At 35.1% G+C, this 22,867-nt stretch overlaps 4 protein-coding genes and 1 long non-coding RNA gene across 11 annotated transcripts; 3 read left to right on the top strand and 2 right to left on the bottom strand.

Moving 5' to 3' along the window:
* The first annotated feature begins 256 nt into the window (after positions 1–256).
* On the top strand, positions 257–3,887 carry LOC135168103 (spermatogenesis-associated protein 6). 2 transcript variants are annotated; one of them, XR_010299985.1, is made up of 6 exons: positions 257–713; positions 985–1,344; positions 1,480–1,599; positions 1,952–2,049; positions 2,117–2,556; positions 3,284–3,887. XR_010299985.1 is itself a non-coding variant. In XM_064132011.1 (6 exons), the coding sequence occupies exons 1-6, from the start codon at positions 666–668 to the stop codon at positions 3,321–3,323; spliced, it is 1,017 nt and encodes a 338-aa protein (XP_063988081.1). In that variant the 5' UTR covers positions 259–665; the 3' UTR covers positions 3,324–3,887. The 2 variants fall into 2 exon arrangements, 1 of the variants encoding a protein (XP_063988081.1); XM_064132011.1 differs by having other exon boundaries at positions 259–713; positions 2,117–2,467.
* On the bottom strand, positions 3,191–8,501 carry LOC135168105 (ras-related protein Rab-30-like). The gene is made up of 5 exons (XM_064132013.1): positions 8,362–8,501; positions 8,180–8,263; positions 7,563–7,746; positions 7,305–7,456; positions 3,191–6,950 (listed from the first exon to the last, which is right to left on the bottom strand). The coding sequence occupies exons 1-5, from the start codon at positions 8,446–8,448 to the stop codon at positions 6,840–6,842; spliced, it is 618 nt and encodes a 205-aa protein (XP_063988083.1). The 5' UTR covers positions 8,449–8,501; the 3' UTR covers positions 3,191–6,839.
* A 192-nt stretch (positions 8,502–8,693) lies between these two features.
* Positions 8,694–17,526, top strand: LOC135168100 (neprilysin-2-like). 6 transcript variants are annotated; one of them, XM_064131998.1, is made up of 10 exons: positions 8,694–8,834; positions 9,538–9,782; positions 10,711–10,895; positions 10,982–11,227; positions 12,174–12,385; positions 12,540–12,689; positions 13,233–13,947; positions 14,442–14,686; positions 14,950–15,913; positions 16,930–17,526. In XM_064131998.1, the coding sequence occupies exons 2-9, from the start codon at positions 9,763–9,765 to the stop codon at positions 15,286–15,288; spliced, it is 2,112 nt and encodes a 703-aa protein (XP_063988068.1). In that variant the 5' UTR covers positions 8,694–8,834; positions 9,538–9,762; the 3' UTR covers positions 15,289–15,913; positions 16,930–17,526. The 6 variants fall into 6 exon arrangements, with proteins under 6 accessions (XP_063988068.1, XP_063988067.1, XP_063988066.1 ...); XM_064131997.1 differs by lacking the exon at positions 8,694–8,834 and adding an exon at positions 8,884–9,058; XM_064131996.1 differs by lacking the exon at positions 8,694–8,834 and adding an exon at positions 8,884–9,183.
* LOC135168109 (uncharacterized) lies at positions 13,286–17,050 on the bottom strand. Its single transcript, XR_010299986.1, has 6 exons — positions 16,911–17,050; positions 15,022–16,565; positions 14,434–14,548; positions 14,104–14,337; positions 13,558–13,692; positions 13,286–13,415 (listed from the first exon to the last, which is right to left on the bottom strand). It is a non-coding gene; the product is annotated as an uncharacterized LOC135168109 (long non-coding RNA).
* Positions 17,527–21,124: 3,598 nt separating the features above from the next.
* Positions 21,125–22,795, top strand: LOC135168106 (glutathione peroxidase-like). The gene is made up of 2 exons (XM_064132014.1): positions 21,125–21,282; positions 21,983–22,795. The coding sequence occupies exons 1-2, from the start codon at positions 21,276–21,278 to the stop codon at positions 22,582–22,584; spliced, it is 609 nt and encodes a 202-aa protein (XP_063988084.1). The 5' UTR covers positions 21,125–21,275; the 3' UTR covers positions 22,585–22,795.
* Positions 22,796–22,867: the final 72 nt, after the last annotated feature.

Here is a 22,867-nt window from a genome sequence, read left to right as displayed (position 1 = left end):
GATATTTTGTTGTTTACTATTTTTATTTTAACCATTTTTTTCTGTAATATTTTGTTATGATATCGTTTATATATTTTTTTTGTTTTCTCGTTTTCCATTCACGTTCAGGGAACAACGGAATTGGAATTCATCATTATCAGTCCCCAGGAATTTCTCAATTTTCAATAACGAAAAACATAACGGAACTTTCAATGGAAATTAAATAAAAAAATCTGTTAAAAATATAAATCTGTTAAAAATCTCTGGAAAATGCACCAGAAAATTTAGACAAATTGTCATAACTCAACATTATCATTCCCTCCTCGAATTATTGATGAATTCCCCAGTGAAATACGTCAACCGTTCGTCAGGCATTTCTTCTAACCTGACGATTCCACGTGTTGTGGTGTTGTATCTAAGCAACGAAACGTCGTCGACGTCTTGAGACGAAGGCCTTTGCACCTGTCACCAAAAATTTCGTCTGAAAATTATTTATTCCCCAAAAATTACCTCATTAAATAACTCGACACTGCCTCCCCCTGGAAACCTCATTAATTAAACATTTCTTCACAATATGTGGATAAGTATTACTTCTCAGGAGGTTGAAATCAGTTTCGATAATTGTTGAGGCAAAATGACGTTGAAACTGAAGGAAAAAATTTGTGACTATTTACGACTGGAGAATAATGGCAGCAAAAGGATTCTGTGTAAAAATAGATTTCGATTTGCAAGCAGTGAGTACTTATTCACTTTTAATTAATTTACTCCCAGAGAAAATATTGAGTCAAAAAAAAAATTCACTTCATTGTCAATTTCAATTTTGCAATTTACTAAAAATTCATAACAATTTTTACATCAATCAATGAATATTTTCATGAAATTCTATAGAATGAAAGGAATTATTTTAATTTTTTTTTTAATTATTAACGAACCCTCTGTTGAATAAAAGAATATTGATTGAAAATAATTAGATGAAAATATAATTAATCATTGCTTTTGCTTCAGATAACGTGTCCTGGAGTCTGGCTCTGTCCAAATGGCACAGTAGCCCTTCGTATCAACGCCTTCAACTCCCACATTCAGTCCCGGAAGACAACTCCAATATTTCCCCTTCTGTTTAACGATAAATTTTTGTTCAGAAAAATATTCCCAGGTGTGTGCAGTCTCAGTGATCTCCAATGTTGTTTGGAGAATGAATTTATTTATGCTGAGTTGATTCAGTGGCCATCGGTGGGATGTAAGGGCGTGATTTTGGGTACCTTTGAGACTAATCTGGTGGACCTACTGTATCCGGTTCCTTGTTTCAAGGGCCTGTTGTCCGGGACTGATGTGGATCTCTTAATGGAATGCAGTAAATATTTTCCGGTACGTAAAAATGTATTTCAAAAGGACAGAACTCTTCTAGTATCTAACTGCCCTCATTAACATTTGATTATAAAGTCCTTAAAAATGTTGACTTCACCCCTGAGCTATTCATATTAATTTTAATCTCTTCTTCAGGGCATCATAGCTCCAAAAATCGAAATTTCCACGAGAACTGTGATCGAGGAAGTCGTGGGAATTCGCGATTCGGATATCGCTGGATCACATGTCATAAACCCAAAGTTAATTAACTCAAAGGTAACAGAAGATATAAATTAAAAAGATTGATAAGAAGTTTTAAAAATTCTGTCGAATATTGAGATATGAAAATTAAGATAATTCAGTTTGGGAAACAGTTTTATTTGTTTATATGAATGAAATGTTGAAGATAATATCAATAGTATCCGAAATTTAATTTAGATAATGCGAGAATATTTGGAAAATTAATTAAAATGTTAAAAGCCTCTGATCCTGTCGGTGAAATATCGACCAGAGGGTGAAGCTACTTTAATCAGACTCACTCAATTATGAACCCTCACGTCCCAGCTCATAAAGAAACTAATTCATTAGAGTGACTCGTCTTATCCACTCGATTACTATCTGATAACAGGGACGTCCTTGTGTTCATCGAAAAAAACCACCAGTGGGTATAGTACGACAGAGAAAGGTGTGTCACAGCCAGGGAAGACCAAAGTCTCCATCGACCCGGTGATTTTTATTTCTCTTCGTCACTGATGATAAATACTTCTGCTCAAGGAATCATTTAACTTCACAGCTGCCAGCATCACCATCACCACTACTGCCTCACCGACTCCCTGCTCGTCTCCTCGAGGACTAAAAAATCGGAAAGTCATGTGAACCAGTGCTACCAGAATACGAACAAGTCATCGAAGTCTTTGAGTCCAGGTCCTTGTCGAAGAGTTCTCGAATCCTCTGCTCTTCATCATCGATACCATGATCTTGACGACTGTTCTGTCTGTGTCAAGTACAGAACGCTGTTCCCAAAGAAATCGAATCATGAGAATATCTGTCAGGGCGACTCCGATACTCGTAAAGAAGCTATTTACGGTGTTTGTGATGTTTCCAACTGCACTGAACACGCCTCGTCAAAATCAACTTCTTCTTTGTACGTAGAAAAATGAAATGTCCATCTGATGATCGGTCGGTCCCAATGAAGCGATTTTTTTTCTGTTTAGAGTGAGACATGTCAAGAGAGTGAGTTATTTGTTCGATTCAATTGATTTTTATAGTTAAAGTGGTTCTACTTTTTTAAATAAATTCAAAGATTGCGGACAATTAGACAAAATTTTGAGAAAACTCGATCAAATGTGGAATCGATTTTTTTCCTTAATTTAATTATTGTGTTTTTTAAAAAATGTTAAAAGATTAGAACTTGAACACAGTGGCATTAGACATAAACAAATTAAACAATTTTTTAACATTTCGTAGAAGATAATCCACCGTTTGGGAAATACGTTATATTATTTGTTTATAAGAAGGAAACGGTTCACAAGAATATCAATATTTGACTTTGAAAAAAATTTGTTGATGAAATTAGTTAGAAAATTTGCCGATTGAAAATATTCGAAAACGGCGTACCCGGTCGGTAAAATACCGATTTGATAGTGGAGATACTTTAGGGGGATCCCCGGAATAACTGAAAAGAGGAAATGGAAAAATTATTGAAGTAGGGGTAGGACGGGTTGGACAAGTGTTAAAATTACGATTTTGCGTTTTTTTTCATTCAAAAATGTTTGTGGACCACAATTTTCATTGGATTTTGGTGCATGAGGTCTCAAAATGTTCGGAATATTCCAGGGTAAAAAATAATAATAAATGAACTACAAACCACATATAATTTTCTCATAAATTCACTTGTTTCTCCTGTTACATAGGTTTGTAGATAAATTTTGCAAATATCAGTGGGTATTTTTGTTTTCAGACTCCAGAGAATGAGGAATCTTCAGAGATGTTCCAGATGACTAGGCGTAAATGAGGAACGAAAATGATAATAAAGAAAAAATCAAATTTATTGGTAAAAAAAAATTATGCTAAATTCATTCACCAATTTTACGTTCCTAAATTCAACTAATCAATTATACACATTTTTCAGTTAATATTTGCATTATTATTTCACATGAAAATGCTAAACGTAACATATCCAGCCTCCACCGAGAACAATTTTGTTCCACATTTTTTTTTAATTCCAATACTTTATTCCCACGGAATTGATTTAAAACTCAACTTTTGGTTCTGTTCTTTTTCTCATGCTGAGTGATGTATTAAGTGCATACAACGTATTCTAGTAATGATCATGGTAATTAATAATAATAGTTAAGTTCCCTGGTTCGTAGCACGCGCCTTACCGCATGGTAATGATTGCCGAAATGAACTAATAATCAGTTGTAACGCAGTGTAATGAGTGAGTGAGTACATTCTGAACGTTTACATATTCATTATGACTCTATCAAAGTCTTTAAATATTTTTCTCATCTCATTGAACATCACCTTATATTAAACAATTAAATTAATTTTCCGAAAATCAATGTCACGTGGTTGAGTAATTTTTTCCCTCCTGTTTTTCGTAAAAATTTCTTAGGATTTTACAGTAAAAAACGACGACTTTTTCGAAAATTACAATTCGATGAATTGATATGTTTTTGGTTTATTCACTGATTGTTCATTTATTCATATTCTTCAGGGATCAGGATCAACCTCAGGATTTAATTGACAACGAAATAATATTTTTTTTAATATCAAAACATCTTTCTCAGAATATTTTGCAATAATATCGTCAGAAGAATAAATTCATTACGAACGATTGATAAATAATTTCACTTCTAAATATTTGGACAGAAAATATTGAGAGACTTTTTTATAGCAACAGAGATTTTATGATTTTTTCACCTGAAGTCATGTGTCAAACATCATTATATGTTCGATAAATAATAGGGGTCTGTAATAGGGTAATTAAACAAATTAGCTCTCTGTAGCAACGTCCTGATCCCAAGAACTCATCGAAATTACAGTGAATTTTAGTGTTGCGTGAAAATGACTAATAAAAGCACAGTGACATGATTAAATGTTTCGAATGTATCCTAATTTGTTTATTTAATTATTGACTACGAACCAACGTGACTATCCCGCGGATTTCCACAATTCTCGTCTAGTTTATCACTTACAAACGATCAATTCCGCCATCTTGACCTCTCCAATTTGCTGCCCGATTTTTTAATAAATTATAATTATAATAAAAAATGGTGGATCAAGTCGGAGAAGTCGAGATCATGGGCTGATCGAGTTGGCATGTAATGCCCCAAATAAATTCTAAATAATATCTGTTCAATCAAATTAGAATATTCTCGCATGAATGCAGTCTACGAAGAACATTTTTAGGGTAGAATGGATAAATTATTTATCTATTCCAAATGATCACACAATTGGTAAACAATGCGAAGCGCGTGAATATCTCTTTACTTAATTAAATATGAATAATGAGATTTTGGGTGAAATGAGTGTGAAATACCATTCCATGAAATATGATGCGATATAAATGGAATTAATTTTTGTTTTGTAACATGAAGGAACTTCTGCAAAAAGTACATAGGGAGTACAAGTAAATGGTACATGGAGTTGATTTTTCGACAATATTCTTCGAGTAATTTTGAAAATTTTTTCGAAAGTCCCAACTCCCCTGTCCACACAGATTTGTGGAAAAAAAATTGAATAATAAAAGAAAAAAACTGAGGTTCGAGTGAACAATCTTAATTCCCACTCCCATAATGTTTAGTTTTACTGCAAAAGTTCCTTAAATAACTACAAAAACATTACGAATTAAAAACGAAATAAAATTGTTAACTCATTTCACCAAAAATCTCATGATCCATATTTTAATTGAATCCCTAACATGAAAATTAATACCTTTGTCCCTTAAACAATGAACATGTAAATTGTGTTAAGCAGCACCAGCTGTGATACACATTCATCTCAGTACTAAATTTTTAATAACATTTTTGAACAAATTACGACGACTAGAAGTGGCTAATAAAGACTCAACATTTGGTAATTGCAGTTGTTTCGTAAAAGAAAAAAAATTATTAACCTTGATTTTCTTTCACCTCGAATAATATAAAACTTGTAATATACTCTAGTTAAATTAATCAATTCAATTGTTAAACTGGCTAATAATTAATTTTCTCAGCTGTTTGTAATTAGAAACGTAAATGCAATAAATCATTTTCAATTTTATAACATCATGTATACAGAAGCCCTCTCAATTTTGCATTGAAGTTGTAAAACGTCTTATTGCAAATATCTACAAACTTGTTAATGATAATAACAATATTGATAATTGCATAAGAGTCATATGAATTATTTATCAGTTAAAAATTTAACGATAGTTCTGATTAATAATTATGGCTGTTCCTGTAAAAAACAATTGTTTAATATTTCCTTTTGGAATTACTCTTCTTTGATATAATCGGGGGGGCTCATTACGTTTTACGACTTCCATACAAAATCAATTACGAGACACCAAATAATGCTAAAACACTGATAAAATTATTCATCAAACGTAACAAAATTTAGTTGACATCCGGCAGTTAAAGTATCCTAAAAAAATTAAACAACGGTAAATAATAAAATCCCTTAAGGTTGTTGTCGTCTGACAGTCTTGTGCCAATCTTTTGACAGTATAATATCCTCACGTGATATACCTTCTATTATAACTGATTTTAATTACATAAATTAAATGTTTTTTTAATAATTTAATCTCTTACACTCCATTTAAACACGCGAAGTTACCAAAATTTTGCAAAAATTTCTATCTCAAGTTCGCAACGATCTCAAACAGAAAGTGATCATTTTGCAGCTCTTGTTCCAAATATTTACGACAAAAATTTAAACAAAAACTACCGAGCAAATATCGTACACGACAACAACCTTAGAATTAATGCATCTCTCGACCGTAATTAAGCGAAATGATTGAAAAACCTTGTCGTTAATTCCTACTCCTAGCGAGATAGATAAAAAATACAAGAAAATATAAAAATTTACTGCTGAATATTTAGTAGTTACGTTTGTACATAAAAAGCAAACGAGGCTAGACTTGTTGCAATGCAAATACGCGATGAAAAAAAAATCATTCCAATCTACGACGATTTCGATTGGACTTTCGTCAATTCTTTTGACTCGATGATTAATAAATAAATATAAATACATAGAATCAGTCACCCTCGGGAGGTTGAAACCCACGGGAATGAGGCATTGAATACCACGTGAATCGAATAGGTAACCCTACGACACTATTTATCACACTTCAGCACATCTGGACTATGAAAACGAGTCGTATAATGCTGTTGTGGCTAACGAAAGAATTACCAGTTGGTTTTTCGTGAGGACAAAAACTTCTTCAGGCCACCAGGTGTTTTTGCAGAACTTCCATTGCACCGTTAGTCGCATTGTTTGTTTAACTTTTATAATTTTTTAATTAGAGGTCCTTAGGAAAATCGACTGCAGCTGCAGGTACCGCTGTCTCCAATTGACGTTGTCTTTCCATTTATTGACGTTGCGTTTGTCTCGTATCGAGGTAATTCCTTGCTTCGTGCTTGCTGTTTAATAAAAAAAATAACAAAAGGATGTTCACTCAGTTAAGTCTATTTATATGGTGCATTACCTTGAAAAATCAATTGACTTCATTCTTCAATTTAATTTTAATGTATTTTTTTCTCGACTTAATTCGCTTTTCTATTTATCTATATAATCCCCTGGGCTATTTATTGTGCCAATATACCTTCGATGTTTTTAAGGGATAAATTGTATGAAAGATTTATATAGATAAATTTTTGAAAATACTTTTTCATCGTTTGTTCTCGAGCAAAAGAAATTCAAGTTCTTGGATTTCCTCGAAACCATAAAAACATAATAGTTCTGTTACATTTTACAACCGTCAGAATGTACCTCACCTCCATTAATTCCGCAGCAATCTCCAGAAACAATCTCTCAACGTTTTCAGCTTCTTTTGCTGAAGTTTCAAGGAAATACATTCCATGTCGTTGAGCAAAATCCTCTCCAACGTGAGTCGGAATTTCTCTGTCCTCTCTATCAATTTTATTTCCTAGGAAATTAATTAAAAATTAAGCCAGGGCATGAAAAATTAATGATAAAATGGTAGAAGGACAGGGGTTTAGTTCAATAAAAGGGAAATATTTTAGACAACTTACCAACCAATATCCTTAAAACTTTGTTATTAGCGTACTCTTCAATTTCTCTCAACCAATCCGGTAAACAATCAAATGTTGGTTGACAAGAAATATCGTACACGAGGATTAATGCATGAGCTGATCTGTAGTAACTGTGGGTGATCGATCGAAATCTTTCCTGGCCCGCAGTGTCCCATATTTGCAGCTAGTTCAAAGGCAGAGACAGGTCGTTACATAAATGTTAATAATGATGAAGAGAGAAGACAGAATATCCCATCATCCACAAATTTTGATATTGCAAACGTCCCTCAATGGGACATATGAGAAGGTCAAGTCAATGATTGTCATCATTCCCAGAAAAAACAATCAATTTCTCCATCGAAGTATTTATTTAATGAGTAGAAGCCTTTTATGAATAAAAAAAATAAACTTTTTCAATGTTCTGGTGGATACACATGACTTGACCCCAAGAGCTGATTCCAGTAAATATAACTGACAGACTAATGATTGATATGTAAGAACATGATATGGAACAAGAACAATTTTTCCATCAGTGAATCGAAGAATCCACTTTCTACTATGACACCAGAATCTTCATTACTGGACAAACATTATTTACAATTAAAAACCATATTTACCTTCACTTTTTCATTCTCGACCTCCACAGTTTTGATCATAAAATCTACTCCTATCGTAGCTCCCTGTCCCGGAGGAAATAAACCCTGAAACAGGCAACGAAAACGTAGAAACAATGTTCATCATGTCTTGAAAATTATCAATTTCCCTAAACTTATTTTGGATAAACATTCATTAAAATTACCTGTGTAAATCTACGAACGAGACACGTCTTTCCAACGCCGGCATTGCCGACAAGAACGACTTTAAACAAAAATTTATAATCCTCCATTGCATTTGTATCAGCACCACGAATTGTCTATATGTCCACCTTGTAACACTGTTCCATTTATCAAACAAAAAAGTCCCACTTTCCTTGTTCGCTCACCTTGACGATTTGATGAAGGTTTCCCTTCCGTTAAAAGATTGTGAAATAGCTTTCTCCAAGGAGCAGTGAGGTATTTTGACAAAAAAAATCCGTCAACACGAGTTCACCAATCGGATGTTAACAATTATCAGCTTCAAGGTGTGAGCAAACAGATGGTGATTAACCGATTGTTGTCACTAGACAATGATTTCGCGATGATGACAAGGAATCGTGGATCATTCTGTCACACTGACGTTTCTTAAGGACTGATGACCACCACCAACACAAACAAAGGGAGGGACAGATGTTGTGTAGGTGTCCCATTGACTCCAGTGGTGCCGTAGGGTCCCTATGACTGCCATTTTCTCACTAGATTTTACACCAGCGTTCAATTTCCGATTTAGAAACGCACAAGGACATAAATAAATTAAGTTAATTACATAAGTTATCAACTAACTTCGCGAGTAAGACTTTTTCCTGATTAATCAACGCAATCGCCATTTGTATACGTACAACGCGGGAAATACAAATTTTAGTAAACTCCAGTGATTTAATTTTAAATTAATTCTAGCGATTGATTTGTTTAAAAAAAAAAAATTCAACAAAGACATTTTGTCAATTAGTGAAAGGGTGCAACATAATGATGACGACAATTCAATGGTAATATTCTAAGTTCGTAAATGGTATTTAATAAATAATAAAAATTGAATGGAATGCCCGTCATTAATTAACCCATCAATGAGCCTCGGAATTTGATATCATTAGTGATAAGGAATATTAGCACTAGGTGATGTTCTTTGGGAACCATTAATAGCGCATTAAAAAGTACTTTGTACAATATCACAAATAACAAATATGGCAGTAATTTGTTTTCACTGATTTCGACAGAAAGTCTTTGATGAATTTCATGACATAATAATTTTCTTAACCGATTATTTTAAATGATATTAAATGGCAACACATGATGTAATTTTTTTTATGTAATAACTGAAATTATTGGTGATTTTATTTTAGAAAACTCCACATTATTTGACATCATCTATAGAGCTGCAAATTTTAATCTAAAAAAATAAATGAAAAAACGATAAGGCCCAGTGGTTACTCCATAACACAATCAGAGCATTTTCCTTCTTATAAAAGGGAGAAGGAGAGACTATTAAATACGAGGAAGAAATACGTGAGCTTATTCAGTCTAGCTCAGACACATCTCTGATCATCGTCGAATACCTGACGAACAACATGCAACAGTCTGAGACAAAGTAAGTAAACAAATTTTTGTCATAAACATTTATTCTACTATTTTATCATATTTTACATTCGACAAATTTTTTGTTTCGATTTTTTTTCTCAATCATTTCGACTCTGCGATACGTTAGTTTCTGGTGCCATTTGCAAGGGAGTGTAGGGTCCAAAGGGTGAACCTTTATACGAACCTGGGGGGATTCCCCGGGTGTGAGAAACGGTCCAGGTAAAAGGGGTTGACAGGTAAATTATTATATAATTGACAGGAGGCAGGAGGCGATGTAAAACAAAGAAAAGCATTTGTGACATCAAAGGAAGTGAACTGAATGCTAAATTTATACGATGGAATGTCTAGAAGACATCGTGGGACCTTTGACCAATGTCTGGATGACAGGAGAAAGGGATGTGATGTCTTGGTTCCATGAGAACCTTTGTGTTCCCTTCTGATGAATAAACAATGATCAAAGTATCGGTTCGAGGTATCAGTTGATATCAATACGTCTGTGGGATAACCGAGTGATTTAGTCTTTTTGAGCTTTTCCACAAATAAAAATGAGAACTTGGTTTCCTGGTTTTGGAGTGCAAAGTTGATAGGACATCCAATCATCTCCAGTGCTAATTAATAAGTGAGTGGGGGAGTCTTACAAATATTTCTAAGAGATATAGAGGGATGATCGTGTGACTGTTGATGGATGGACTTAGGGTTAGAGAGAAGACGTCTGGATCTGAGGGTCAAGAAGGGTCTTAAGGGTTAGCATGATGGAGACTGTCTACGAGGATTTATCTACGAAGAAACTCCAAATCAGAGTTATTTATTGGGGTATTTTAATGACTATTGGGGTTGAGAGGGGAAATGTGATTTTTCTACTGAGAATTAGCAGATATACGACACGTTCTAAACCAAAATTCCTATCAATTTCTGATTATTTTGTATCTTTTTCACAGAATTTTTGTGAGATCGAATCGTCAGTCGACCTTGAAACATGGACCAATGGTTGGAGTGGTGTTTCCTGTTTTTTTATTCCTAACCTCGATGATACCTGTTGGCGAAATGGTACCAGTACTGAATATGTTGAAGGATTCTAATGGGACAGACAACATCTGCACCACTGCAGTATGTCATCATATAGGTACGACTGGGAATAACTTCCCTGTTCAGTAAATGAACTGAAAAAAGTCTTCAAAGACAGAAAATAAATTTTATTCATGAATTCAGCTGACGAAGTAAAAAGGAAAATGGACCCAACCGTTCAGCCTTGTGACGACTTCTACAAATTCGCCTGCGGTGGATTTTTAAGGAATACTTTGATCCCAAGTGATCGAGGTGAGGTGACCATGTTCTCTGCCCTCAGTGATAAAGTTCTGGATCAGTTGAGGAATAGTTTCGAGCAGCTCAGCCCTTTGACGGAACGCAAACCATTCAAGCTTGTTCAGGACTTCTACAATGTTTGTATGAATGCGAGTGAGTTGATCATTTATTAGATCAATAATTATCTTTTGATTAAAAAATTGTATGAAATTTATTTTTCGTAACGTAAAGAACAGGAAATAGTTTGTTTAAACTGCTGCTCACATTTTATCTGGAAGCTCTAACTGCTTAGCTCCTCAACTGGGAAAATCAAGTCATTAAGGATCATTAAAGGATCTCGTGGTATAATGATCCGCAATATTGGCTCAAACTGTTGCAGAATATATTGAAATACTCCAAAATGTTGGAGAATACCCTGCACTAAGAGACCAAATAGTTTTTGTTAAATATTCATTTGCTGCAGAGAAGTATTTATTTTTTCAGTATTCCATTTCTCCAGTAAATTTATTACTATAGCAATACTTGTTCTGTTCGAATCATGTTAATTAGATTGTTCTAGAATATGTTCATATTAGCAATAACTTTGTGTGAACTACTTCAATAATTGTGAGCAAAAAATCCCTCGAAATCGTTCCCTCCGGAACATCAGAAATTCAGAGAAATGAAAAATCATTAACGGCTTTCATTTCAATTTCTGCGGAACGTTATCACACTCGAGAGCATTAAGATTGTTATCAGCGAAAGCTAATTAAGCTCCTCCGGGACTGACTCAATCCAAGAAATATAATTTTTGAGAAATAAATACTTCTCTCAAGTAAATGAATATTTAATCAAAATATTTGTTGTCTCAGTGTAAAATAAATGAAATTATTCTTCTTGTTCTGGAGATTCCAGAATATTCCAAAACCTCTGGACTAGATTTTTCTGTTCTCACCTTCGAGGTCGTTCTAAAAATCAAAAGTTTGAAGCTTCCGTTTAAAAACAAGAGAAGCTCAAGAAGTTTTTTGCGCTTTTCTCCGATAATTCCATAAATATAAAATAAATTTTGTGTAGATATTATCATTCATGTTAATTTATGAAAATTTATGATAAATTCTAGCGAATTGTGAACGACAACCCATTGAAACACTCCGCAAGGACCTGCTGAAGTTGGGAGAATGGCCACTACTAATTCCCAATAAGTGGGTTGACCAAGAATTCAAGTGGTTCCATGTAAACTTCAGGTTCATGTTGCAGGGACATAAAGAGAGTCCTTTCCTATCCTTCGACAAGGATGAAGTGTCAGGCCTCTATAAACTATCAATTAATCACGTACGTTGATATTTTCAATTCATAAACAATCCCGAAGATTCAATCGCGATTTCCCTACAATATAATTTCCATAAATCCAAACTTTTCTTCTCAATTTCTGTTTTCAATGGAGAATTAATTTAAATTAATATGATGTTTTTCTACTTTTCTGTAGAAACATTTGTCTACAAAGCAGAGCTTTAAGGAAAAACCAATGCACGCTTTAAATTTCATGGTGGATCTACTCGTAAATCTCGAAGTTGAACGGGACGTTGCCGTCCAGGAACTCACCAGCGCTATTGAATTTATGGAACATTTAAATACGGTAATCACATGGATTTTACTACGCTATATTATCAGTGTGAAAAGTATCGCTTTTGCGCACGCACGAGTAACTTATTTTATTCCTTTATACCTGGGGAATTCAGTCTTTTAGATGGTAATGCAAGAAAAGTCATTCATTAAAGCACAGAGTCCATAAAATTCAAGGTCTTCTTACGTAAAATAAATTTCTCGTGCGTAAAACGAACGCAGGATGAAAGAATTCGCGTTAGTGACGGTTCTGACGATTACAAGACGCCCTAAATGCGACAATTCCAAGTACGAAAACGTATCGAGGTCTTGACCCTGGTCTTTTTTATTTTATTAAAAGATTGAAAACGCTCCCAGAGATTATAGGGGAGATTGCTGACGGTTATGGAGCGACTTCAACCGGAAAACTTCCTATTTCTGTCGGTAAGGCATTATCAGGGAGAATGTGGCTAACTGGGTTGGGAGCTTTCTGATTTAGGAGCTCCAGGAGGCAGGAAAAATGCGAAAAACGTAAAAATAGATTTTTAAACAATTTAATTGTGTATATATTTTCCAGATATCACAAGATAAAAATTGTCACAGCGCAGATCTCTACAAAAACCTGACGTTGAACAAACTGGAGAATGAAATTCCTGGAATTCCCTGGAAATGGTTTCTCTTTATCAAAAATGGGGCTGGCATTGAACTAAACGATAATCAAGTCGTCATGATCCCTAACTGCACCACAGCGATCTTGGACCTGATTGAAAAAACACCGAATAAAATCCTGGCCAATTATGCTATGCTGATAGCAATGGACACGTTGGCGAAAATGGAAAACGAGAAAATCTATGCATTTCCTCAGTGGAAGAGATGTGTCAAAATTGTTTCCAATTATTTACCTGTAGGGGTTGAAGCTCTTTATGTTAAACACCACTTTCTCGAGGAAAATAAGGAAAATGTTGCGGAAATGGTGCAGTACATCAAGCATCAATTGATGCAGATTCCCCAAACGGCCGATTGGATTGAGAACGATTCTACGAGAAACCAGCTGCTTCAGAAACTCGCACTTTTGAGCGTGAAAATTGGTTATCGTGAGGAACAAATCAACGATACAATGCTCGATGAATATTACGAAAATTTGGAAATTAGTCAGAAGAATTATTTACAGGCGAGGTGGAATATAATATTATTTTATCGTGGGAAGAAGAACTTTGACAGTTCCTCCTGGGACGAAAATCAGCGATTAACTGCGGTTCAGGCATTTTATAAGTTTGTCCATAATACGATAGGTGAGTGAGCACTATTTTGACAATAATATAATGATTAGAGTTGATAATTAATTGAATTATTCTAAATATTAACGTCCGCGAATTTTAATTTGCTATGAAATACTGATATAGACAACCGATTTCTGAACAAATCAATTTTTCCGCCCTGATCCTCACCTTTTTCGTTCTGGGATTGGCACTGGCCCTTTCTCGAACTCGAAAACGTGAAAATCACTAGGGAAAAATATCCTTCATGATCAGTCCCCTAGGGATTTTTGGTCGTGTGAGATATCGGTCCTTACGTTCCCCTCGGACGACAATCCAATGTGACTAAAAATCCCTAGGGCCTCGAGTGGTCATTGGTTCCATCAGGAATGTTCGTAAGCAATTGATGAACTATTGGTGAGACAACTGATGACAATTGATGAGAATTATCGATAATAATTATTCATGAAGCTGTCATAAAATATCGGATTATTTATGCGCACTTGTGTTATCGGTACTGACTTTTTCAGAGGTCTCAGCTGCGATTCTTCAGTCTCCCTTCGTCAACAATGATCGTCCAAAGTACATGAACTATGGTGCCATTGGCAGCATCATTGGGCACGAGATGATTCATCACCTGGCGAAACAGATATCGTTCGATAACGAAACTGATCTGGTTGATTGGTCGTCATCAGCGAAGGAAAAATTATTGTCAAAATCTCAATGTATCATTAATCAATATGGAACCTATTCAGTGGAAGGGCTCAGGCTGAATGTACGTAAATCATCTCACACATCTGCTTAATGGTTTCTCTCAAATACAGACCTAATTAATTTTTCATTAAACTAAATTTTAAATACTTTCTCCGAGATTAATTTCGAGTGGAAAAATGATGAATTTTTTTCAATCCCAATTTTTTTGGCTGAACTCTCTCCCTAAATTTTTAATTATGAACTAAATTCGCAAAACACTATTGAGCCTTCAAATAATCACCTGATAAATTCCATTATAATTAATATTTCTTTGATTACTTGCAGCTAAACGGGTCGAATACTCATCAAGAAAATACAGCTGATAATGGTGGGACAAAATTAGCGTATCTCGCTTACAAAGATTGGTCCTCACGTAATCAGCAGGAGTTAATGCTCCCAGGGCTCTTCTACACTCCACAACAAATGTTCTGGATAAGTTTAGCCCAAACATGGTGCAGTGTTCACCAGCCTGAGACCCTCAAGCAACACATCAATAATGATATTCACAGTCCCAGCGAATTTCGTGTCCTGGGACCACTATCGAATTCCCTCGAATTTTTCGAGGACTTCCAATGTCCTGTGGGCTCTAAAATGAATCCAAAGGAGAAATGTGTGATCTGGTAATTGTTTAATAAATTATATAGGATAATAAATTGAATGACCGAAGTTTTCGTCTACATTTCCTTCAAATACTCCGGAGTCCTAGAGGACTTAGGGCCCAATCCGACCAGATTTTCGAGTTCCACAACTAGAAACCTTCAAAAATTACCGGGTGAATAGTTTCAATGGCGCCACTGTCGTCCTGGTGACATCGTCAGGGCCATAAGATTACTTGATGTGGGTATTTCACGTACCCATGAGGACGCTGAGTCACCTTTCTGATCTAATCCCTCAGTGTTATTCAGACTTTAACGTTGACAGACCCTGCCCTGCCCATCAGCTCAGACCATGGCTACTCCAGGGGCTGAACTCTCCATTGAAAGCACCAGAAAAACGCAAAAAAAAATAATTACGAGAAAATGCTGCGTTGACGGATGTCATAACACATCGCTCAATGCCCCACAGTTGAGCTTCCATGTGTTTCCACAGCCAAACTTGAAGTATTCTATTGTTACATCAAATAACCTCGAAACTCGTGTTGACATTGATATACGTGAAAAGTGGATTGAACTGTTGAAACCCACGAAGCTATTAAAGTATTCACGAGTGTGTAGTTCTCATTTTACGTCTTCTGATTTCCAATTTCCAGGTGAGTTTTCTCTGGTTTTTATAATTGTCTTCACCATTTATTTACAGACTTATATGTTTGTATATAGGTGAGGTTTTTTATGTCTAGTCGTCTAGTCGTTCAGTTATGACCTCATAAAAAATTGACAATGATTTTTGCAGTGGTAAAGAGACAAAATCTCATCTCTGGAATTTTTTTTCAGATTTTTTCAATGTTATTTTTTGAAGCTTTATTCATGACTTATTGAAATATATTTTTACATTATTTTTTCGTTTGTTTCCTGACGTCAAACCTTTTGGTTTATTGGGAAAAATTCAGAAAGCTTTGGAATTTGATGACAAATTTGTTGGGAGCTGTGACAAAGTGGTTGTCGATCTGGATGTCTTCATTTCTTTGTTGTTTGTTATCATTTTTTATTTTTCAATTCACAATGACATTGGAAGTCTAAAAAGGTTGTTATGTCATAAAATATTCTTAATATTTGTAGGAAATGAAAAGAAATGCTCATCGAAGACTTCTCCAATTGTTTGTGGGCTGTTATTATTTCTTTTGCTGTTTTTTATTTGTTTTTGTGTTCTCAGTTGATTCTGGCTCGATATTTCTCGTTCTTCTGCATTTTCTGATTTCATGATTTCATTTCATGATCCACCACCACAGGGATCATGAGTCATTACTGAAAATGTCTCAATATTATGATTTTTTGGGGGATTTTACATTGAAGGGTACGAGAAACTGAGGGTAGAGTGAACAATCTGAATCCTCATTCTTATAATGTTTGTAGTTATTCTAGATATTCCTTAAATAACTATTAAAACATTACGAATTAACGATGAACTAAAATTATTAACCCAATTTCTTAAAAAATCTCATGATCGATATTTCAATTGATTTACTAATGTAAAGTTCCTAAAAAAATCTGGAAAAAATCGTCATTAATTTTCGAAGAAGTCAGGGTCAATGACTAGTCAATTTAAAACAGAATACCTAAGTACATAAATATGTTTTGATGCATTCAAACCTTTTCATTTAATTTTCAGAATTTTCTGAGATATGCGGAACCAAGAGAAGGAGATTGAAACAACATGCCATCCCCAGTCGGAATTTACCCACATATGACGATGATACACCATCAAAAGCACCAGAGTTATACAACACCTCGTCTCCGAGAGTTAGCACATCTCCATTAGAGTTACTCACCACCTCAGAAGAAAATATCGACACCCCACCAGTTGCAGAAGAGACTGAATATCACTTTCCCCGATATCCAAAGAAAATCCGCTACACAGAATCCTATCGAACAGGATTTCTCAGCATCGAGTTTTCTGAAAATTATAGATAAAAATAATGGCAATTAATTTAAGGTAAATTAACGTTTGAGACGGTCGCATTAAAAAACATTCCACTCAGTGTTATTCACTTAAGAACATTTAATGAACGACTCCAGTTCGCTACGATAAATTGTGTTCCTCAGAGAAATTAATATTTCAAAACTGAAATAATTAGAGACACATTTAGCGATGAAAATGGACGTTCAGAATTTACGAAATTCTGGAATTCTTGAAGAATTATTCTGAGTGAAAATAATGTGGAGTGTTGGACTATTGTGAAAGAAATAAGAAACAAGTTGGACGATATGAATTTGTGTCAATTTTTTATTTACAATATCCCACCCCTTCTGACCAAAATCATCGAGTATTTCATAGTGATATAAACAATTAATTTTATCAAAAAATTTACAATTACCGACGTACAATTGGGTACAATTTTTTTGTTTTAACGAGATCACTTATACGGTAACTACCAAAAGGTGTTGGTTAACAACGTCAGTTGTTAAAGGTCCTGAAACTGAATTCCTACCTTACCATCTGCAACTACCAAGAAACAGCTGATCAACAGTTATTCGGTCAATTCGAACATCCATTGTTTTTCTGTCAACAAAGCAACAAAACTCTGTTAAAATATCTCAACAAGAGTAATTGTTATATCTTGTGAAAATAATTAAGCTCGAAATTTCCAGGAACATTAACATTTACGAAGAATTCTCGAACGAAACTCATCGGTTGATTGTCATGGAATCGTTTAGGGTCTTATCAGGGGAAGTAGAATCAAGTAAAAACATGAGGACCCACCTGGAGGTACCAATATGTATAACTTCTTAATGACAGGTCCCATTTATCGTTACGTACGAGAAAACCCGAGAAGTAAAAAAAAAATCGTCAGCTCGTCGATACAATCACAAAAAGGCTTTTGTCATGAGGTAAGTTGAATACTCTAGGGATGAGGGAAGCAAACAGAAAGGATTGTGACCTATTTAAAGGGCCACCTTTGAGAAGGGAACGTGATCAAATTGATTCTTCTAATGACAGTCAACATAATTTATTTATTTTAATAAAATACAATTTTTGACATGTGGGTATCACAACTGAATGTCCCAATTTGGGTTCCATTGAAATTACTAATTAAACTATCACTTGAATATCTAGGGTCACTGGAACTTCAATATTAATTGAAAGTGATAAATCCTCGGAGAGTTCTTTCATTTATATTATCGTAATCTGGGAAATAATTTTTCCTCGTCCCTTTTCAGGAGGAGAATGAAACGACTGCAGCAAATCCACATGTTAGCAAATACATTTTTGAATGATTCAAACGAAAAATGTGCTCTGAAAACGACTGAGGGACACGTAGACGAGGGGATGGACGACGTTCGTGAAAAATGTGATGATCAAAGTGGAGATTTTCTCGTTTTTCCTCCGACGAAAATCAAAGAAGAACCAGAGGATGATATTTACCTTCAAAATTCAAGACCAGAAGAGGAAATTTATCGTCAAAGGACAGGACCAGAGGACGATGACATCACTGGAAAGTTTCTGACGATTTACCAACCGGAAATGAGACTAGAACCTGAAGATTCTGATGACAATTTCGAGGATTTCCCCCTAGACCCGAAATTATCAGACGAAATGTCTCAAGAAAGTGGTGAATATTGTTCGAGGGTTCAGCAACTGGGATTTATATTGGAAGAAAGTCACGTGAGCAAGAAGACGTTACTCAGAAAACCTGCAGAACGTCGGTATCTTCCACCAACAAAACCCGGTGGAAGAAGGCGATTAGTACGTTCTGCGAAACGATACAGTCGGAAGAAAATTTTCCGCACTAAGTAGGTGTAATTTTACATAATTTTTAAAACTTTTACACTAATTTCTCAGACTGTTTATTTTCATGAACCATAAACAACGGGAATTCCAGGAAAAATCGTCTGGGAAATTTTTGTTTTACCCTTAGTAGAAATAATCTGTGCGAAATTTGATAATTAAAACCAGAGGTATTGACCAGAAATGGTTAAACAAATGATCAATTACACTGACTAAAAATTATGACAATGACAGCCAATGATTACGTCACAGTTTCCCATATGAATAATCCCTCAGTAAAATTAGTAAAAATTAAACCAATTTAATTAGTTAAAATTAAGTCTAAAAAGACAATATAACTTGCAACACAATCTTTGAAACGCTTCCATTAATTTATTGAGCTAATAATTGAATTTATCCATTTAATTCTACTAATTTCATTAATTTATTTTATTAATATTCCCGTTCATCAATCAGCGGTCTAAAGACCCATATTTATTCCCCTAGGAGGCTAATGAAGGCGTTGGAGCAGGCTCGTATTGTAGAAGCTGGACTTTTGGGCAACGTATCTCCAGTAGAAGACAGAACTGTCGAAATCTGTGAAAGTGTCTCCACAGTCCAGCCACAAGAAAATGAAAAACAAATTAGACTAATGGGAGATGAAGATTTTGATAAAATATTTGAGAAGGAGAGCTTGTTGGAAGACCTCGACGATCTTAACGAATTACCTGTTGAATTTAAACTACTAAACATGATACTCAGAACAGTGGATGACCCACCAGAGGTTGAAATTTTGGATTTTTAGGGGGAAAGAAGGGATGGAGGCACTTGCTGGACAGGTCTAGGCGAATGAAAGACCACGAGGGCGTGAAAAATTATGATACCATTAAGAGTTGATTTTCAGAAGTTTATAGCTCATCAAACAAAGAAGATGTGCAATGTTTTCCATTTTCTGTTGACGTTTCTTCGAAAAAAATTATTCAAACGTACTTTTTGTTTTATATAAACATTAAACCCAAGTTTTGTGGTCGTTATTTATTGACTTATTTATTTCGTTGCATCTGATATTCCTTCTAACAAAAGAAAAGAATAATTTTAATATATGGTAGTTTTGGAATTGTTATTAAATTTGATATCCTGTCTTTCTAACCTCAAAAAACACTTCTACTCGGCATCTACCCCTTTATTGGAGAATTATTTACTCATTAGGGATGTTGTACTTGAATAATCTTCTAAGTAGCATTAATCAATCTTCACTGATAACAATTTTCACCTGGGGGATGCTCCATTTTGTTGTTAATCCGAGAGAGAACGATGGCAACGTTATTTTCCGATTTGTTGGACCTGAATGTCCATTAAATTTTCGATTACAGACCCATTCTACCCCTGAATGGGCTCTCCATAAGGGTATGTACTTCGATGCAATTTTACATGGCCTTAATACTCACAATTAATCAACAAATTACTTAGCCCACACGTTCTGCTCTGAAATCGAGTTTGTTTTTCTCTGATTCTGACAGAAAAATGGGTCATGGAGAGGGGGCATAGAACTGGGGTCACGTGACACGTTTACAGTGCCATCTTTTTGTTAATAATAATTATGGATTGTAATTAATTTGCAAATGATACAAATATTATCACTATCATTTCCAAATTACTTCACATCCATTAAAGTTAATTTTTTTTACCTTTTTATTTGTTGTTCGCCAAATATTCGGTTCAATAGTTTTTCAACAATTTCTTTTGTTCTCTTAATTATGAAAATACTCTTCCACTTCTTTCCAAATTATTTCCTGAATATTTCGGTGATTATTTTTGCAAAATATGTGATTTTGTTTGCCAAACTTATGGTGATCTCTCATTTGCTGGCTCGGGCCTTTTGGACTTTGGGCTTTTTTTTAACTTCATGTTCATCCGTCGTATGAACTCCCTCAAGGTCATTTTATTATAAGTAATGAACACCCAAACTGGACCGGTTTGGAGTTTTTTCTCCGCGTAAACAAGTCCTCACAAAGAGGGTTAAACCATGATTTTTGTTTCTTTTTGTCGACTCACCGGTTCACGATAAAAGTCGCAGTTGCTTTGGCGAATCACTTCATATTCGCGAGACAGTGGAGGCAGTCACGTAGTCGCAGTTCATCGAGGAGTATATAAGCTCCGGAAATAAATCTTCTGGCCTGTTGTCTAGTTCTTTGTGTCTAGTTGTGGAGTTGTTGAATACCGGCGTCCATCACTCATTGTTGTACAAAATGTTGGGTGAGTGCAGTTCTGTTTGTGTCTGGGTGGGTTGGGAGAGATGAGAGAATAAATTTTCTCAGATAAATCTATCAATGTGGCTATAAAATTCTACTGAATTTTCGACTTTAGGCTTCATCTACTGAATTGTTTAATTGAAAATATTATGGAGAAAAAAGTGCAAGAATTATCGAATCGACATGTTTTTTGCCAAATTGTCGTGGGCCAATTTTAAATTGTAAAAAAATTTGTAGAAAAATCTAGTGAATTCAGACAATTTTTTGGATTTCTAGTAAATTTTCTGATTGGATTTAGGGGTATCTATTAAATTAGTTATCAAAAAATGTTTAATAGAAAAAGAACAAAAATTATTCCTTCAAAATGTTTCCCATTCTCTCGAAAATCTTTAAAAAAATTAGACGAATCAACAAGAGATCTCCCTGATGATCCCAAAAGATTCTTCGAAAGATCTCCAGAAAATAATTTTTGTTTCCCATATCTTTTAAACTCAACTCCCGAAGATCTTCGAAAGAATCTCCTTGGGCCACCCGAGAGCTTCTGAACATCTTCCAAAGAATCTTTTTGGATCACCAGAAAAATCTCCCAAAGATCTTTCAACGATTCTTCTGCAGAATCCTTCAAGATCTCCAACAAACAATTTTTTCATACAATACAAACTTCTCTACAATTCCCCTCTTTTAATTTAATCAAAACAATTAAGGTCTAGCTGTGTTGCTGTCCATGTGCCTCCTGGTGTCCGCTGATCTCTGTGAGAATGGAAAGGACGACCACTGCATGGCCCAGGATGGTCCCTTCAACCAAGACACCGACTGGTCCAAGGCCCAGAGCATCTACCAATTTCACGCCCGTGACATTCACGGACAGGACGTATCTCTCGACAAATATCGTGGCCACGTCCTTCTCATCGTGAACGTTGCGAGTGAGTGTGGGCTGACAGACGTAAACTACAAGCAATTGGTCGAGCTACACCAGAAATACGGGGACACAAAAGGCCTGAGAATTCTCGCCTTTCCATCCAATCAATTTGCCAATCAAGAGCCCGGTACCTCCGACGAGATTCTCAAATTCATTGAAAAGTACAACGTGAAGTTCGATATGTTCGAGAAAATCGACGTCAACGGTGATAATGCCCATCCTCTCTACAAATGGTTGAAGGAGAAGCAGGAGGGGCTAATAACCGATGACATCAAGTGGAATTTCACTAAATTCATCGTCAATAAGGAAGGAAAAGCTGTTGAACGTTATGCACCAACGACGAAGCCCCTCTCCATCGAGCAGGATCTTCTCGGGTACTTGAAATAATTCAAATTACACAGATAATTGGACTCTGTCTACTATCCCTCAGTAATCTTAATTTCAACTGAGTTACGTACGTCTGTTATTCGCGATGTAGACCTTGCTACTTCTTCATACCTAATAAAGATGATGTAAGACGTTTTAGAGAAGTCTAAGCCAAAATAAATTTTGTATTTCAAAGGACGATAAATAAAAACAATGATAATTGTTGAAAGAACGTTTTTGTGATTTTTTTGTTGTTTTTTCTGGAGAAGGTTTACTGGGTATCTAATTAAATAATTGGGGATTA

This window comes from Diachasmimorpha longicaudata, chromosome 12 (assembly GCF_034640455.1).
Source record: "Diachasmimorpha longicaudata isolate KC_UGA_2023 chromosome 12, iyDiaLong2, whole genome shotgun sequence".
NCBI lineage: Eukaryota > Metazoa > Arthropoda > Insecta > Hymenoptera > Braconidae > Diachasmimorpha > Diachasmimorpha longicaudata.
The sequence above is the reverse complement of the archived record's forward strand: the minus strand, read 5'-3'. Positions and strand labels throughout refer to the sequence as shown.

What these genes read in the sequence shown, in the direction of transcription:
- LOC135168100 (XM_064131998.1), top strand. Translation starts at nt 9,763, where the DNA reads ATGCAACAGTCTGAGACAAA. An exon ending in TGCAGTATGTCATCATATAG is followed by an intron (nt 10,896 to 10,981) that starts GTACGACTGGGA and finishes TCATGAATTCAG; the next exon opens with CTGACGAAGTAAAAAGGAAA. An exon ending in CAATGTTTGTATGAATGCGA is followed by an intron (nt 11,228 to 12,173) that starts GTGAGTTGATCA and finishes GATAAATTCTAG; the next exon opens with CGAATTGTGAACGACAACCC.
- LOC135168103 (XM_064132011.1), top strand. Translation starts at nt 666, where the DNA reads ATGGCAGCAAAAGGATTCTGTGTAAAAATAGATTTCGATTTGCAAGCA. An exon ending in AATGCAGTAAATATTTTCCG is followed by an intron (nt 1,345 to 1,479) that starts GTACGTAAAAAT and finishes TCTCTTCTTCAG; the next exon opens with GGCATCATAGCTCCAAAAAT. An exon ending in CAAAGTTAATTAACTCAAAG is followed by an intron (nt 1,600 to 1,951) that starts GTAACAGAAGAT and finishes ATCTGATAACAG; the next exon opens with GGACGTCCTTGTGTTCATCG.
- LOC135168105 (XM_064132013.1), bottom strand. Translation starts at nt 8,448, where the DNA reads ATGGAGGATTATAAATTTTTGTTTAAAGTCGTTCTTGTCGGCAATGCC. An exon ending in TCGTTCGTAGATTTACACAG is followed by an intron (nt 8,264 to 8,361) that starts GTAATTTTAATG and finishes TGCCTGTTTCAG; the next exon opens with GGTTTATTTCCTCCGGGACA. An exon ending in TTGCTGCGGAATTAATGGAG is followed by an intron (nt 6,951 to 7,304) that starts GTGAGGTACATT and finishes TTTATTAAACAG; the next exon opens with CAAGCACGAAGCAAGGAATT.